The following is a 17166-nucleotide window of genomic DNA, read 5'->3' on the forward strand; positions in this document are numbered from 1 at the left end:
ACAATGTGGTCATGCCGATATGCCTTATTCAACATTAGAAAGGTTAGGTGATCATATTTCAATGAGCATGCGGCACACATCCATGTCCAGGCCCTGGTAATCTTAAAGTTGGACTAGGTTGCAATGCTCTCCTTGCTGGTCTTCCTGTAAATACTATCAAACCACTCCAGCTGGTTCAGAATGCTCCTGTGACACCCCTTTTCATCTCTCTTCACTGGCTACCGGTTGAAGCCCGTATCAGATTAATTTCACTAATGCTTGCCTACAGGACTATCACTGGATCTGCACAGGCATACTTTCACACCCTCCTACATGCCAACACCTCACTAAGAACCCTGCGTTCAGCAAACGAACGGCGTCTTGTATTGCCTTCTCAAAATGGCAGTTAATTGCTTTCCCGCTTATTCTCCTTCACAACTCCTCCTTGGTGGAACATTCTTCCTAACTCAGTCCGGTCAACCACATCTCTCACAATATTAAAATAACTACTTAAAAACCAAATCTTTTGTGAATACTTGATTGGTGGTGGGAGTGTCATGGTCTGGGGCTGCATGAGTGCTGCCGGCACTGGGGAGCTACAGTTGATTGAGGGAACCATGAATGCCAACATGTACTGTGACATACTTAAGCAGAGCATGATCCCCTCCCTTCTGATATTGGGCCGCAGGGCAGTATCCAACATGATAGTGACCGCAAACACACCTCCAAGATGACCGATGCCTTGCTAAAGAAGCTGAGGGTAAAGGTGATGGACCTAAACCCTATAAAACCCTCAAACAGAAGGTGGAGGAGTGCAAGGTCTCTAACATCCACCAGCTCCGTGATGGCATCACGGAGGAGTGGAAAAGGAATCCAGTGGTAACCTATGAAGCTCCGGTGAACTCTATGCCCAAGAGGGTTAAGGCAGTGCTGGAAAACAATGGTGGGCATACAAAATATTGACACTTTGGGCCCAATTTGGACATTTTCACTTAGGGGTGTACTAACTTTTGTTGCCAGCGGTTAAGACATTATGGCTGTGTGTTGACCTCCCGTGGGCTCACCACGTGCGGGAGGCACCATAGCGGGAGTTGCCCATGGTGAGAGGCGGCGGGCTGGTGTGGGTTTGCTTATAGCCCCCCAGCTCTCCCGCCATGTGTTGGAGTTTACCCCGGTGAACAAGAAGGTCGTTTCCCTGCGCCTACGGGTCAAACGGCAGTGCAGAGTACCCGACCTCCTTGAAGTCCCTGGGAGGGGTGCTGGAAAGTGCTCCGACTGGGGACTCCGTCGTCCTACTGGGGGACTTCAACGCCCATGTGGGCAACGACAGTGACACATGGAGGGGCGTGATTGGGAGGAACGGCCCCCCTGATCTGAATCCGGTGCCTGTCGAGGCGGGAATCCCCAAACCCGGTGGTGGACACCGGAAGTAAGGGAAACCGTCAAGCTGAAGAAGGAGTCCTATCGGGCCTGGTTGGCTTGTGGGACTCCTGAGGCAGCTGACGGGTACCGGCAGGCCAAGCGGACTGCTGCCCGGGTGGTTGCGGAGGCAAAAACTTGGGCCTGGGAGGAGTTTGGTGAGGCCATGGAGAAGGACTATCAACTGGCCTCGAAGAGATTCTGGAAAACGGTCCGGCGCCTCAGGAGAGGGAAACAGTGCCCTACCAATGCTGTTTACAGTGGAGGTGGGAAGCTGTTGACCTCAACTGGGGATGTCGTCAGACGGTGGAAGGAGTACTTTGAGGATCTCCTCAATCCCACCGTCACGTCTTCCATTGAGGAAGCAGAGGCTGAGGGCTCAGAGGTGGACTCGTTCATCACCCAAGCCGAAGTCACTGAGGTAGTCAAGAAACTCCTCGGTGGCAAGGCTCCGGGGGTGGATGAGATTCGCCCTGAGTACCTCAAGTCTCTGGATGTTGTGGGGCTGTCTTGGCTGACACGCCTCTGCAGCATCGCGTGGCGGTCGGGGACAGTGCCTCTGGGATGGCAGACCGGGGTGGTGGTCCCTCTTTTTAAGAAGGGGGACCGGAGGGTGTGTTCCAACTAAAGGGGGAATCACACTTCTCAGCCTTCCCGGGAAAGTCTATGCCAGGGTACTGGAAAGGATAATACGGCCGATAGTAGAACCTCGGATTCAGGAGGAACAGTGTGGTTTTCGTCCGGGCCGTGGAACGCTAGACCAGCTCTATACCCTCTACAGAGTGCTGGAGGGTTTATGGGAGTTTGCCCAACCAATCCACATGTGTTTTGTGGATTTGGAGAAGGCATTCGACTGTGTCCCTCTCAGCATCCTGTGGAGGGTGCTTCGGGAGTATGGGGTCTGTGGTCCTTTGCTAAGGGCTGTCAGGTCCCTGTACGACCGAAGCAGGAGCTTGGTTCGCATTGCCGGCAGTAAGCCGGGCTTGTTCCCAGTGCATGTCGGACTCCGGCAGGGCTGCCCTTTGTCACCGGTTCTATTCATAATTTTTATGGACAGAATTTCTAGGCGCGGCCAGGGGCCGGAGGGTGTCAGGTTTGGGGACCGCACGATCTCGTCTCTGCTATTTGCGGATGATGTTGTCGTGTTGGCCCCTTCAAACCAGGACCTTCAGCATGCACTGGGACGGTTTACAGCCGAGTGTGAAGCGGCTGGAATGAAAACCAGTACCTCCAAATCCGAGGCCATGGTCCTCAGTCGGAAAAGGGTGGCTTGCCCACTTCAGGTTGGTGGAGAGTTCCTGACTCAAGTGGAGGAGTTTAAGTATCTTGGGGTCTTGTCCACGAGTGAGGGAAGGATGGAACGGGAGATTGACAGACGGATCTTCTGCAGTAATGCGGTCGATGTACCGGTCTGTCGTGGTGAAGAAAGAGCTAAGCCGCAAGGCTAAGCTCTCAATTTACCGGTCAATCTACGTTCCTACTCTCACCTATGGCCATGAGCTTTGGGTCATGACCGAAAGGACAAGTCAAGTCAAGTCAGCTTTATTTATATAGCGCTTTTTACAATTTTCATTGTTACAAAGCAGCTGTACAAGAAAAAATGACTATAAGTAAAACATAAAAGGTTATGGAATTCAAAACACAGGTCAAATATCAGACACACAATAAATTCCTATATGCAGTGTTAATTAAATAAGACTACCAAATTCTAGCAGCCCCCCCGGCCAGGCAAAACAGTGCAAAACAGTATGCAAACGGTGGCGAGGAACCCAAAACTCCATTGGAGGAGAAAAAAAACCTTGGAGGGAAACCAGGCCTAACCAGGGGATTCCAGTTCCCCTCTGGCAAAAACTGCAGCCTCTGCACAAGCTCAACAGTGCTTGCACAACAAGGCGAAAAAAAAAAAATTAGATTTAAAATTATCATTAATAATCTAATAGTGGCTGAAGTTTTGTAGGGACGTCACTTCCTTCGTCCAGCATTTGTCAGGTCTAGGAATGGATTGCGCCCTGCCCGCTCCGCTCTTGTAACCTTGGAACAATGAGACAAGACTGGCTGAGAGTAGAGTACTGTTCTGCACTCTTTGATGCAACAAATGCATCCGTTGTTATTGGAAGTGTCCCTCGTTCCGGTTGATCTAACTAGTGCAGCCTAGATCTTTGAAATACATATATTATGATAATCTAGTGTATGCAAGATTAAAAAGATGCGTCTTTAGTCTAGATTTAAACTGACAGAGTGTGTCCGCCTCCCGGACATTGCAGGGAAGACTGTTCCAAAGTTTAGGCGCTAGATAGGAAAAGGATCTGCCGCCTGCACTTGATTTTGAAATTCTAGGTATTACCAACTGACCTGACGCCTGAGAGCGTAGTGCACGTGATGGACTATAATACGTAAGAAGTTCTCTCAAGTAGTGAGGAGCTAAACCATGCAAGGCTTTATAGGTAATAAGCAAGATTTTAAAATTTATGCGATGCTTTATAGGTAACCAGTGCAAGGTTGACAGAACGGGGCTAATATGCTCATACTTTTTTGTACGTGTAAGAACTCGAGCTGCCGCATTTTGGACCAGTTGGAGTTTTTGTAATAGGCCTGCAGGGCAACCACCTAATAGTGCATTACAGTAATCTAGTCTTGATGTCATAAAGGCATGTATAAGCTTCTCCGCATCTGATGATGACAGCATATGACGTAATTTAGATATATTTTTAAGATGGAAAAACGCAATCTTACAGGTGTTGGCGACCTGGTTCTCAAATGACAGAGTACTATCGAATATAAAGCCAAGATTCTTAGCTGAAGATGAGGGTTTTATGGAACATCCATCAATAGTTAAGCAGTATTCTTGGTTGTTACGTAGGGCGGTTTTCGGTCCGATAAGTAACACTTCAGTTTTGTCCGAGTTCAGTAATAAAAAATTGCTACTCATCCACTTTTTTATATCGACAATACATTCCACTATTCGATGGAATTGCTGTGTTTCGTGAGGCTTCGAGGAAATATAAAGTTGCGTATCATCAGCATAGCAGTGAAAGCTTATTCCGTGTCGCTTTATTATATCTCCTAGGGGTAACATGTATAATGCGAAGAGCATAGGCCCTAGTACTGAGCCCTGTGGTACACCGTACTGGACTTGCGATTTGCGTGATACCTCATTGTTTATTTTTACATATTGGAAACGGTCGCATAAATAAGCCATTTCAAAGCTATTTCCTTAATACAGACATCATTTTCAAGTCTATGTAGGAGCATGCTGTGGTCAATGGTGTCGAATGCAGCACTAAGATCTAGCAGCACCAATAAGGAGATACAACCTCGGTCGGACGCCATAAGCAGATCATTTGTAACTCTAATCAGAGCAGTCTCTGTACTGTAATGTGCTCTAAATCCAGACTGGAAATCTTCATTAATCTCATTCCTTTGGAGGAAGGAACATATTTGAGTTGAGACTACTTTTTCCAGAACTTTAGATAAGAAAGGTAGATTCGAAATAGGTCTATAGTTAACTAATTCTCCAGGGTCCAGATGGGGTTTTTTGACAAGGGGCCTTATAACAGCCACCTTATATGCTTTAGGCACATGTCCTAATGTCAGAGATGAGTTAATAATGCTTAGTAGAGGATCTATAATTTCTGGGAGCATCTCTTTCAGAAGATTTGTAGGTATAGGGTCTAGCATGCATGTAGTCGATTTAGATTATCTAATGATTTTCGATAGTTCATCGTGATCTATAGTAGAAAATAAACATAATTTCTCCTTAGGGGTGCTGTAGTAAGTCGTTTGTTCAGCGGGTTTCGCATCTGGTTGCATAGTTATAATTTTCTCTCGAATATCTTGGATTTTATTTGTGAAATAGTTCATAAAATCATCACTGCTATGCTGGTATACAGCATCAGAAGTCGCTGACGATTTATTTTTGGTTAATTTAGCCACTGTATCAAATAAAAACCTAGGGTTATTTTGGTTTTCTTCTATTAATGATGAAATGTAGGCGGATCGAGACGTTTTTAGGGCTTTCCTGTATTTTTTAATACTATCCTTCCAGGCAGTACGAAATACCTCTAATTTAGTCTTCTTAAAGTTGCGCTCCATTTTTCGTGCTGCTTTCTTTAGAGCCTGAGTGTGTTCATTTTTCCACGGTGTCGGTCTGTCATTTTTAATCTTCTTTAAGCGCAAGGGAGCAACTATGTCTAGCGTTTCCGAGAAGGTGGCATTAATATTTTCAATAGTAAAGTCAAGATCTTCAACGTTATTACTCATGCTAGAGATTTGAGACAATTCAGACAAATTATCAAGAAACGCACCTTTTGTAGTCGAAGTTATTGTTCTACAATATTTGTAACTTGGAGTTTGATTTGCCACCATTGGGTATTGAAGCAAGCATGATACCAGATAATGATCTGAGATGTCTTCGCTCTGCTGAAGGATTTTAACATCGACCACGTTTATACCGTAAGACAAAATTAAATCTAAAGTATGATTACGAAGGTGAGTAGGTCCTGACACATGTTGACTAACGCCCATGGAGTTAAGAGTGTCTTTAAAAGCCATTTCTAAAGCATCTGTAACATTATCTACATGAATGTTAAAGTCCCCAGCAACAAGGACTCTGTCTGCAGACAGTACTAGTTCTGATAAGAACCCACCAAATTCTTTAATAAAATCTGTGTGGTGCCCTGGAGGCCTATATACAATAGCCAGAATAAATTTTAAATATGTTTTGTCCTTAGTATTAGGTATTGATGCATCAAGTACCATGACTTCAAAAGAATTGTATTTAGGATTAGACTTCTGGGAAATGCTAAAAGAGTTACGGTAAAGTGCAGCAACACCTCCCCCTCTGCCTTTTAGGCGAGGCTCGTGTTTATAATAATAATCTTGGGGGACAGACTCATTTAACGCAATATAATCATCTGGCTTTAGCCATGTTTCTGTTAGACAGAGCATGTCTATTTTATGATCACTTATCATATCGTTAACAAAAAGTGCTTTATTAGAGAGAGATCTAATATTTAGCAATCCGAGTCGTAACAGTTGATTATCTGTATTATGTTCATGTTTAGTTAGTTTAACGTTAACTAAATTACCTTTGAGAGGTTTACGCTTTATTTTATGTTTACTAATCCGGGGGACAGACACAGTCTCTATTTTATTATGTTTGGGAGGAAGTATTATCGCATGTTGTGTATTATGTGTGTTCTGCAACGTGAGACGGCAAGCAGACCGTTGGTTAAGCCATTCAGTCTGCTGGACAAGATCCCGGATACAGGCGGCCGAAATGAGCTTCCTCCGCAGGGTGGCTGGGCGATCCCTTAGAGATAGGGTGAGAAGCTCGGTCACCCGGGAGGAGCTCGGAGTAGAGCCGCTGCTCCTCCACATCGAGAGGGGTCAGTTGAGGTGGCTTGGGCATCTGTTCCGGACGCCTTCCCCGGAAGGTATTCCAGGCCCGTCCGACCGGGAGGAGACCCCAGGGAAGACCTAGGACACGCTGGTGGGACTATGTCTCCCGGCTGGCCTGGGAACGCCTCGGTGTCCCCCGGAAGAGCTAGAGGAAGTGTCTAGGGTGAGGGATGTCTGGGCATCTCTGCTGAGACTGCTGCCCCCGCGACCCAGCCCCGGATAAGCGGAAGAAAATGGATGGATGGGCTGTGTGTTGAGTTATTTTGAGGGGACAGCAAATTTACACTGTTATACAAGCTTAACACTTATTACTTTCCATTGTAGCAAAGTGACATTTCTGCAGTGTTGTCACATGAAAAGATACAATAAAATATTTACAAAAATGTAAGGGGTGTACTCACTTCTGTTAGATACTGTTTACAAAATGTAATGTGGGAATCCACAGAATGTGTCTGTGAAGTTTCAGCTCAAAATACACAGATCTTTTATTATACAGTGCCTAAATGTAAATATTTGCCAGTGAGGAAAAACATGTTGTCTTATTGTGTCTCTTCACATACAAATGAGCTGATGGTCACCGCCCCCTTTCCAGCAAAAAGCGCAGGGCTGTGTGAGCCTATGCTTCCAGTAACAACAAAACTGAAGAGAATGGTCACAAAGCGAATGAGAAACACATCTCATCTTTAAAAACGTTTGTTTAAAACTGAACACACTGTTTTCTGTGTGAATGGAAAAACACGTTACGTCTTTAAATCCAGCACATTGGAATTCCACAAGTAGAAGTACACAGGACAAACGAGTCATATCTATAAAAACTGAAAACCTGCTCTCTATGGGTGAATGCACAAACGCATTAAATCTTTACAATGTGCACACTGCATATCATGTGTTTAAAAGAATCTAGCATTTTACTGACTTTTTTTGTGTAGCAGCCAGTTGTAAAGTCATGTTCCATTGTTCCATTGTTTTTTTACGAAACATTCTTGTAGCTCACTGTAAGTAGTCCAGCAAGAAAACAATAGTAGACAGTGTACAACTCGATGAGGGCGGAGACACCAGATGTGAGAGTAAATTTGCTGAGAGAATGCAAACAGCTTGTTCAAGTGTACTGTTGCGGTATATTGGGGATTTAAACAAATGAATGGGTGTTTTTTTATCATCATAGGGTGGTTCTGTAAAAACACTCCTGACACACAGTTATGTTCAAACAACATTTAAAAGTGTATTTTCTGGATTAGGTCTTGGAGAAGGTTGTTTATATGAAAAGAATAAGCCACAAGAAGCAGTGGGTTACAGTGCATTTTATAACAGCTAAGGGCATTGTGGCACAATGTGAAGCAGAGTTCTAAAAAACAACATTAGCCGTTATAAAATGCACTTCGCAGGGCTTGTTGCTTTAATATACCGGTTATTCCATATGCATAGCAAGGTTCCATAAAATAAAGTAAATAAAGTGATATTTAGGCTATGTAATGCGGTCAGCAGGTATAAATCTGGGTATCTTATGATGGCTTAGAACCCGGCTGAAACAATCAGAATCAAGAACTGTTAGTGGTTACATAGGTTATTATGCTATATAGTCATTTTAGGATTTTTTTTTCAATCTGGGTTAGGACAAAACACAGCACAGAACAGAACAGAATAAGCACTTCTAAGGGTCCAGATTTTGGAGCATCATCGAATTTAGTGTTGTTGGACCTGAATGCTTTATTTGAACTTTAGATCATCATATTCTAATTTAAATGTTGGAATTCACAGGGTGGCCCTTGATTGGTTTCAGTCTTATCTCATGGATAGAATCTTTGCATGAACATTTGTCAATGCCGGCCCCACTAAAGTGTGGAGTTCTTTAAGATCTAATCCTAGTTTTTTGTTATTTTCACTGTATTTGCTAACTGTGTGAAATATATTTAGGAAACATGGCGTTGCATTTCTTGGTATGCTTATGATATGCAGGTTAATCTGCCATTTTCGAAGTTTGAAGGGTCTGCTCTCTTGAAGAGTGGAAGAGTTAACTCTTAACTGCCTTCAAGAGATTAAAGGTGCTATTCCCTGTGAGGCCAATTTTCAAACTTTAGTTAGTGTTGCTCTTACAGCATAAATAATATCTGCAAAATTCTAAAGCTCACAGTTCAATGCCAACAGAATTAGCGTGAATGTGTTTTTTTTTCTTATGAAAAAATCCTTAAATGATTATCCAAATTTAATTTAAGTTCTTTCTGGATATTGATCTTGGTCTAAGGTGTACAATTCTGTAATCTGCTGATAAGAGATAAACCTAAAAGGATTACAGTAATAAAATAAATAGTTTTGACCAGCGGAGGGCCATAGAGAACCATTCATTTTACTTGATGTGGCCAACTGCTCTTTTACCACTTTTGTGAATTTATGTATATAGGTATAAATGTAAAAAAATACTCTTTCAAAAGTTGTATTTTTGTAGTTTTTGATGCATTTTGAAATATCAGCTTTGTAACTCGTGCTGCTGAAGATCCCTCTGGCCCGTGGAGGTCTGTTTGCATGTGTGTATGTGTGTGTGCGCTTGTACACATCGTTTACGAGGACACAAATGTGTGTGATGACAACATATATGTGTATAACAATGTAAACACACTTGCAGTGCCCTTGTAAACTAAATAACAAAAAAAATACATACTAACTGATTAAATTTTTTAAGAAAAAAATGCCAAAAGTTGTCTGTGATAGTAAGGTTTAGGGATTAGAATATACAATTTGTACAGTATAAAAATCATTAGGTCTATGAAGAGTCCTTGTAAACCACATATACAAGTGTGTGTGTGTGTGTGTGCGCACGTGAACATGTCTTGTCTACATTGCATATGTGCTCTTTTTTTTCATAACATCTGTGATTTATTTCCGTCTCAGGAACTACGGACACACCTCTCTCTCTCCGCGACTAAAATGGAGGAAATCCGACGTCGACTCATGGAGGTCTCAGTCCGCCAGCAGCCGTGCTTTGACCAGCTGGTGGCCAGACAAGAGCAAGCCGACCGAGAGCGTGAACAGCTCCAAGCAGCAGCATCACGAGTGCCGCTAGCTGAACCCCGTCACCAGGCTACTCTACTATTGACGAAGATGTCGGCCCAAGATGACGTTGAGGCGTATCTGCATACATTCGAAATGATCGCCACCAGGGAGGGATGGAGGAATGATCAATGGGCACGCATCCTAGCACCGTTCTTGACGGGAGAAGCGCAGCGAGCATACTATGCCTTATCGACTGCCCAGGCTGACGATTACCAGGTGCTGAAAAGCGAGATCCTAGCCCGAGGGGGGTTATCGCCTCCCTGTGCAGCTCAACAGTTTCACGGATAGAGCTATGACGAACACGCACCGGTACGGCAGCAAGTCGCCCAACGACATTCCGGACAGAGCCTGAAGTCGTCGTACGGCAACGGCCCTACCGTGTACCCGAAGCCCGTCGATTGGCAAATATCAGCTTTGTAACTCGTGCTGCTGAAGATCCCTCTGGCCCGTGGAGGTCTGTTTGCATGTGTGTATGTGTGTGTGCGCTTGTACACATCGTTTACGAGGACACAAATGTGTGTGATGACAACATATATGTGTATAACAATGTAAACACACTTGCAGTGCCCTTGTACAGATCCAGGATCAGCATCACCTGGGAAACGGCCCGGCAGCTAATGCTGATCAACCACACCTGATGCAGATTAACTAACGGGCATATAAACCGTACACACACACTACTCGAGGAGCTTGTTCTCCAAAGAACTAACACTCTCTTCTCTTTCCTCAGTCCAGTGAGTAACGCGAGCACGGAAAAACTGAGCACGGACTGGCAGCTTCCTAATCACGAGCACCCCGGGTTGTCACCATTGGACTGCGGTTTTTCTACACTTGTCCTAATAAAATTCCCCTCCAGGGTTGTTTACATCTGCCGTCTTGTGTCCGTAGGGACTCTTACCTTGCCACAGGAGATATTGAGGGTTAAAATAAATATAAAATCTACTGTAGATTCCCTTTATGCAATGGTTTATCAAAAACAGCTAGGTGAAGGTTTGAATTTGTCACCTAATGTAGTTTGGGTTCTTGGTCTGCAAGTTCTTCATAAGTGTCCCCACTGATGCTCTGAACTGCAATCCAGCTGTGGGAGGGCGCTTGAGGTTGACCTTTGCTGGGTTGCCCTCAGGAAATAGAAGCTTTATGAGACTGTGATTAGCTTTGTACATGGCCTGGGATAAATCTCTGTAGAGTAGGTCATTGTTCTTATCCACAAATCCCTCCACCCGATATAGCACCTGTGTACACACAAGGTAAATTTAAATTAAATTTACAATGTAAAACAAAACAATACAGACTTTGGCTAAATGATGCCCACAAATGGCAGATTTAAGGGGGTTTGGACATATTTGTTGTTGTGTAAACTCAAACATTATATTTGCTACACAAACACATGATAACAATGAAAGGGTATTACATTTTTCGGGAATTAGAAAGCATGGCTGTGCAGTTATGGCATTCTAGCAAACTCTGAGTGATGTCAGTGAACCGTTTCAAGATGACGGACGCATCTACATGCTTAGAGTACTTTAAGGAGGCATGTAGTTATTTATATTTATGTCACCATCATGTTGGTAACATGCGGTTTATGTTAACATCATGCTAATACTAATGTTAACTTCATATTAATGTCAGTTTCGCAACGGCAGGCACCACTCACATTTTCTCTAGTTATTAGTAGCAAAGCATCAATATTACTACAAGAAGCAAAGCATCACTGATATGTAGTGCCTGAGACAGACCAGACATGTAATAACTAGTTAAATGTCTTAAATATAAAAACAACACCCCTAACCCAGCCAGCAAGCTAGTCACCAGGGGGTCTACCCCCAATCTGCAACTAACACCTAGGCGCAGGACCAGATCTCTGTTGACCATAGTAACCAACACCAAACCATTAAGATAAGACTATTTTACGACCCAATGGAACTCTTTACTCATTTTGGGGACAGACATAAAATACATTTATATAGAAATGTACATACATGTATATTAATTTATAACCTTTCCATGTATTGATGTTCTAGTTGTTATGTCTGTCTTAAACATTAACCCAAAGTAGTTTTAATTAATGTTGGTATAACTTCTAAAGTTATTAGATTAGTAGTAACTCATTTTACCAAGATGATGTGTAGTCCATGATTGGTGTCTATGAGCTGCATTTGTGATTTCCTTAATATGAATGTTTGTTGTGTTTTGGTAACTCTTTTAATATCAGTTTATTCAACTCATAGTTTTCTTAGTGAACATCCAATCAGCTTCGATGTGCAAAATACCATGTTGGAAGACAAAGAACTTTCCCTTAGCTCCGGCACACCCCACGGTGCAACACGATCCCACCATCCAACTTGGCAATATCACAATCACTCCTTCCAAAACAGCCAGAAACCTCAATGTCATATTTGATGAACATAGAGCATGTCCGTCAATGATCACATTGCAAAGACATGGCTATATGCCTTATTTAACATTAGAAAGGTTAGACCATATCTCACTGAGCATGCGGCACAGCTCCTTTTCCAAGCCCTTGTAATCTCAAGGTTGGACGTCTGCAATGCTCTCCTTGCAGGTCTTCCTGCAAAGGCTATCAAACCAGTCCAGTATGCAGCAGCACACCTTGTCTTCCAGGAGCCCAAAAGGGCTCATGTGACACCCCTTTTCATCTCTCTCCACTGGGTACCGGTTGAAGCCCATATCAGAATTAAGTCACTAATGCTTGCCTACAGGACTATCACTGGATCTTCACCGGCATACTTTCACACCCTCCTACACTCCTACAACCTATCAAGAACCCTGCGTTCAGCAAACGAGCGGCATTTTTATTGCTTTCTCCTTCACAACTCCTTCCTGGTGGAACATTCTTTCTAACTCCGTCTGGCCAACACATCTCTCACAACTTTCAAAATAATACTTAAAGCCCATACTGTATCTATTGTGAAAATAACCCTCTCTCTTTCTCTCTATGGTTCTATGCAGATTATAGAGAAAAGGGGGTGGTCTCATTTTACTCAGACAACCAATCAACATCCTAGGAACTTCATTAAGCTATAGAGCAATGGCACATAGCAACAAAACATATGAACTTCACAACTATTTAACCAATACCTACATCTCTGCATTAGAACATCGTAGAGACACGGGGGTTGGTTCTTTCACTCATAGCTTAGAGCCAAACCACGCCCATAGTAACCAAAAACATTAGCCTAGCAACTGTTTCGCAATACCTATATCCCTGAGTTCAAGATGGTGCTGTGTATGGCTGCTGTGGTACGAAATCCTACCAAACTTTGCAGTTTTTCATGTGTATTTTACTGATTATTTTGCTGTTATTCGTTCTGGATGTCTATACTCTTATTGCCTATGACATACACATTATTTTACAAATCGGCTTCTCTGTTGCACATCAGGAAACCGGAGTTCCTCCATGCCGGCGCTTTGTTTACAAACCCTGCAGCAGAGCACTTTGTCTAGGCCATGACGACAGAAACGCAGGCGAAAAAGAGGTAAGGGAACTGGTTTCCTCATCAGACTGAGACGCCATGCCATTCGGCCTCCGCTCCCTGACTTAAAGACGTGGTGCCGAGAAAAACAGTTTGCATCTTCCCCAACCAAAAACCATTAATTAAATCACGATAATCGAGGAGCGTTATCAGCGTGAACCTCTGCTTTTAAATTCGGAAAACATGGTAGAACAAATACAAGCCAACTTGGACCTCTGGAAAACCATTAAAGCCGCCAAACGACAATACAAAAATCAAATATAAGGAACATTTTACAATGCAAGAAGCATCTGGCAGGGCATTAATAATACAGACATTTAACAAAACAAAACCGCCGCTGTGAACATTGCTGCCTCTCTTTCGAACAAGCTCAATGAGTTCTACGGCCGTTTTAAAGCTCATAACAACATCTCACACAGAGAGAGCTCATGCTGCCGACGCAGAGGCGGTTATTACACTCTTAGTCTCTGTATCGGATGTAACACAATCTTTCAGCCGGGGGGATAAACATCCGAAAGGCTGCTCGTCCAGATGGCATTCCAGGCCTTGTACTTAAAGCATGCGCACAGCAACTAGGAGGAGTTTCCACGGACATCTTTGATTGCTCCCTCTCTCTGTGTGTGGTTCCCTCATGCTTTAAAACTCCAACCATCGTGCCAATACCAAAGACACGTAAAATCACATGTTTGAATGACTAGCATCCTGTTGCTTTGACATCCATCTTCAGCAAGTGTTTTGAGAAGCTGATCAAAAACCATATCTGGTCTGTTCTGCCTGCCTCACTAGACCCTTTGCAGTTTGCATACAGGAGCAACCGCTCGACTAATGATACCACTGCTTTCACACTATACACTGCTCTCTCCCATATGGACAGTAAGAACACATACAGTATATGAGAATGCTATGTGGAATACTGCTCAGCATTCAACACCATAGTGCCAGCTAGGCTTGTTATGAAACTCCAAACTCTGGAACAAATCTTTGTGCAGCTGCATCCTGGACTTCCTGTCAGGCAGACGTCAGGTGGTCAGAATGGGTAACATTACCTAATCTCCGCTGGTCCTCAACACTGTCGCTCCTCAGGGCTGTGTCTACTTATTCTACACCTGAACTGTGGAAAGCACTCTGTCGGGCTGCATCACTGCCTGGTATGGAAACAGCAAATAAAAAGGAAAGCTTGGAGAATCATCAGTGACTCCAGCCACCCAAGCCATGGACTGTTCTCTCTGCTGCCCTCAGGCAGGCAGTTATATGTTATTTCAAATGCCTCTGATCACTCTGCATAATTAATCTATAAACAATGTGAATGAACACCACGACAGCTCAAGCAGAAACCTTGCCACTGCCAATATGTTTGGGCACGACTGTATTATTCTATATTATTATTCAAGTGTCATCATTTCAGAACAACCTTGTAATTAGGTTATATCCAAAACATGCTTACATTCGAAAATATGCAATGTGACTTTGTAAAAAAGTACAGAATAAAATTTTACGTAGAACGAACAAAATGTCTAAATAATGCAGATAAACAGCCTAATAATATAAATAACAAAACATTCGAGTCAATACATATGATCATCATTGTTTATATTGTTTAACATGCTCTTGACCTGAAAAACAAGCACATTTAAATGTTTGGGTAAAGCTGCGTCTCTGTAAAGGTGGTGGCTGCACATACACACAGACTGTCACGGTTATGGACAGAACCCAAGCGCAGGCAGACTTGATATAAATAACAAAACTTTATTTAAACAAAAGACCCACGATTGGGGAAAACATGAACAAAAACAAGCCTGTAAACTAAAACTTCCCACAAGGGGGACAAAACAAACGAAGTCCTTTGAATAATAAATCAATAATCCACAAACTTTGAACAGGAACAAACACGATAATCCATAGACAGGAATAATCCGACAGGGCAAGTGAATACGAACAGGGAAAATAATGACAATGAACCGACAAGAGACAGAGGGCAACTGGGACTAGATAAAGGGAAACACTAACGAGAACTGATCACACAGGGAGAGTGGCGGGAGGTGACATGAATGAAACACTAAAGGAAAGTTAACAGGAGGATTGCACGAGGCAGGTGAGGGGAATGAAACACTAAGGGAAAGATGGACCAGGGCTGGTGACAAGACCAACACTAATGGGCCGCTAACAGGGAAACAAGGAGCAGGGCTAAAGGACGCTACACCGGAGAGAGAGCATGGCGTGACAAACCAAAACAATGGGACTGACATGATCAAGACAAGGAGAGGCAGGATCATGAAACAGACAGACAAAGATGGGTTTTAAGAGTTAATAATTTTATTAAGTGCTTTGTATTTTGCATTTATCATTTTGATTAAAGTAATTTCAAACTTTAAAACTGCATTTTTAAGCAGAAAATGCTATTTTCTCAACTCAATTTGAGTTTGGGTGCTCAAGACACATCATGCATTTCTGTTTGATTTAGCTAAATCACGAATAGTATTGTTTACTTTTTCGAATAATTTATGAATATAAAATACTCCTGTAAGTCTTGTCATAGCCCATTTAATATACATGCATGTAGTTCAAAATAAAAAGACTGGGGGTGTCCTCGACAAAGGATTTACATAGTCGAATCAGAATTGTAAGGTGCCTGTAGTCGACTGATAAGTCGAATAGTTCGCACGTGCGTGGGGACGACACCAGTGCAGTATCCGATATCGCCTCATGTACCCAAATTTTTTGATGGGCAAGACATGCAAGTATCATACTTAGTCTTATTAATGGATGCAAAGAGCATCATTAATCAATTTAACAAAGGTGCTTTATAAATAAGAAACTGATGTTTTGTTCAGGCTATTGATCTTCTGAGTATCAAATACTGCCATAAATCCATGCTCCGTTCTTCTCGCTGCTTCATCTTCAACCTTCTTCTAATGCTAAACGGTATGTGTGTGCATGTTAGTTTAGTGTAAGTCCAGTCTAGATAATAAAGTAATATTTTATGTCACAAGGGTATAGCACAAAGTGCAGCACAACATTGATGCACCAAAAAACATTAATTTACAGAATTCGTATAGAACAGAATATGCGTCACTTTGTTTTTAGTTCATGCTCATAATCCGGAGTCCCTAATCATGCTGATTTTTGCTACCTGCTCGTAATGCTTAGTGATTTCCCCAAATCATGAATTTGATGCAGATAAATATAATTGATTATAAACTATTAAATTAATCACAATTTGGGCTGATATTTGTTTCCCTTAGTAAGTCAAAACTGTAAGCATAGTCTGTGTTCCTCCACCTCAACTGTTATAAATGTTCCTGATTCCAAATGCAGTATTTGGTAGACAGTATTATCTGTCCCCCGAATAATACTATAAAATAATAATTTTGGCAAAAGTCTGATCGTGATTTAACTTGAAGACAATGTAATAAGCGACCAAAACCAATTTATAAAGTTCGGCCTACTCTAAATTGCTGTATAAGCTTCAGTTGGTTCAGAATTCTGCAGCTCGTGTTCTCTCTAGAACACCCTATACTGACCACATCTCTCCAGTTCTCCAGCAGTTGCACTGGCTTCCAGTAAAGTATAGAGTTGAATTTAAAATCTTGCTACTCACTTATAAGGCACTTCATAATCTTGCACCAAAATACCTTACTCACCTTCTTCATGTTTACACTCCTTCACGTGCACTCAGAACTTCTACTATTTCTCTTGTGGTACCTCGGATCCGACTTACCACAATGGGTGCTAGATCTTTTAGTTATGCTGCCCCCTGCCTCTGGAACTCTCTTCCTCTTGATGTTCGCAATAGTGAGTGCTAGCTTACTTTTAAAACGCGTCTAAA

General features: G+C 42.7%; 1 protein-coding gene across 4 annotated transcripts in view; it reads right to left on the bottom strand.

Moving 5' to 3' along the window:
• myo1b (myosin IB) overlaps positions 1–17166 on the bottom strand; it is a 175516-nt gene that overhangs the window by 33707 nt on the left and 124643 nt on the right. For all 4 annotated transcript variants that reach the window (XM_079463941.1, XM_079463939.1, XM_079463940.1 and 1 more), the window contains exon 17: positions 10852–11078. In XM_079463941.1, the coding sequence (XP_079320067.1) occupies positions 10852–11078 (227 nt within the window). The remainder of the gene's footprint in view (positions 1–10851; positions 11079–17166) is intronic.

The sequence above is a fragment of the Barbatula barbatula genome (genome assembly GCF_947034865.1).
Source record: "Barbatula barbatula genome assembly, chromosome: 9".
NCBI classification, from domain to species: Eukaryota; Metazoa; Chordata; class Actinopteri; order Cypriniformes; family Nemacheilidae; genus Barbatula; species Barbatula barbatula.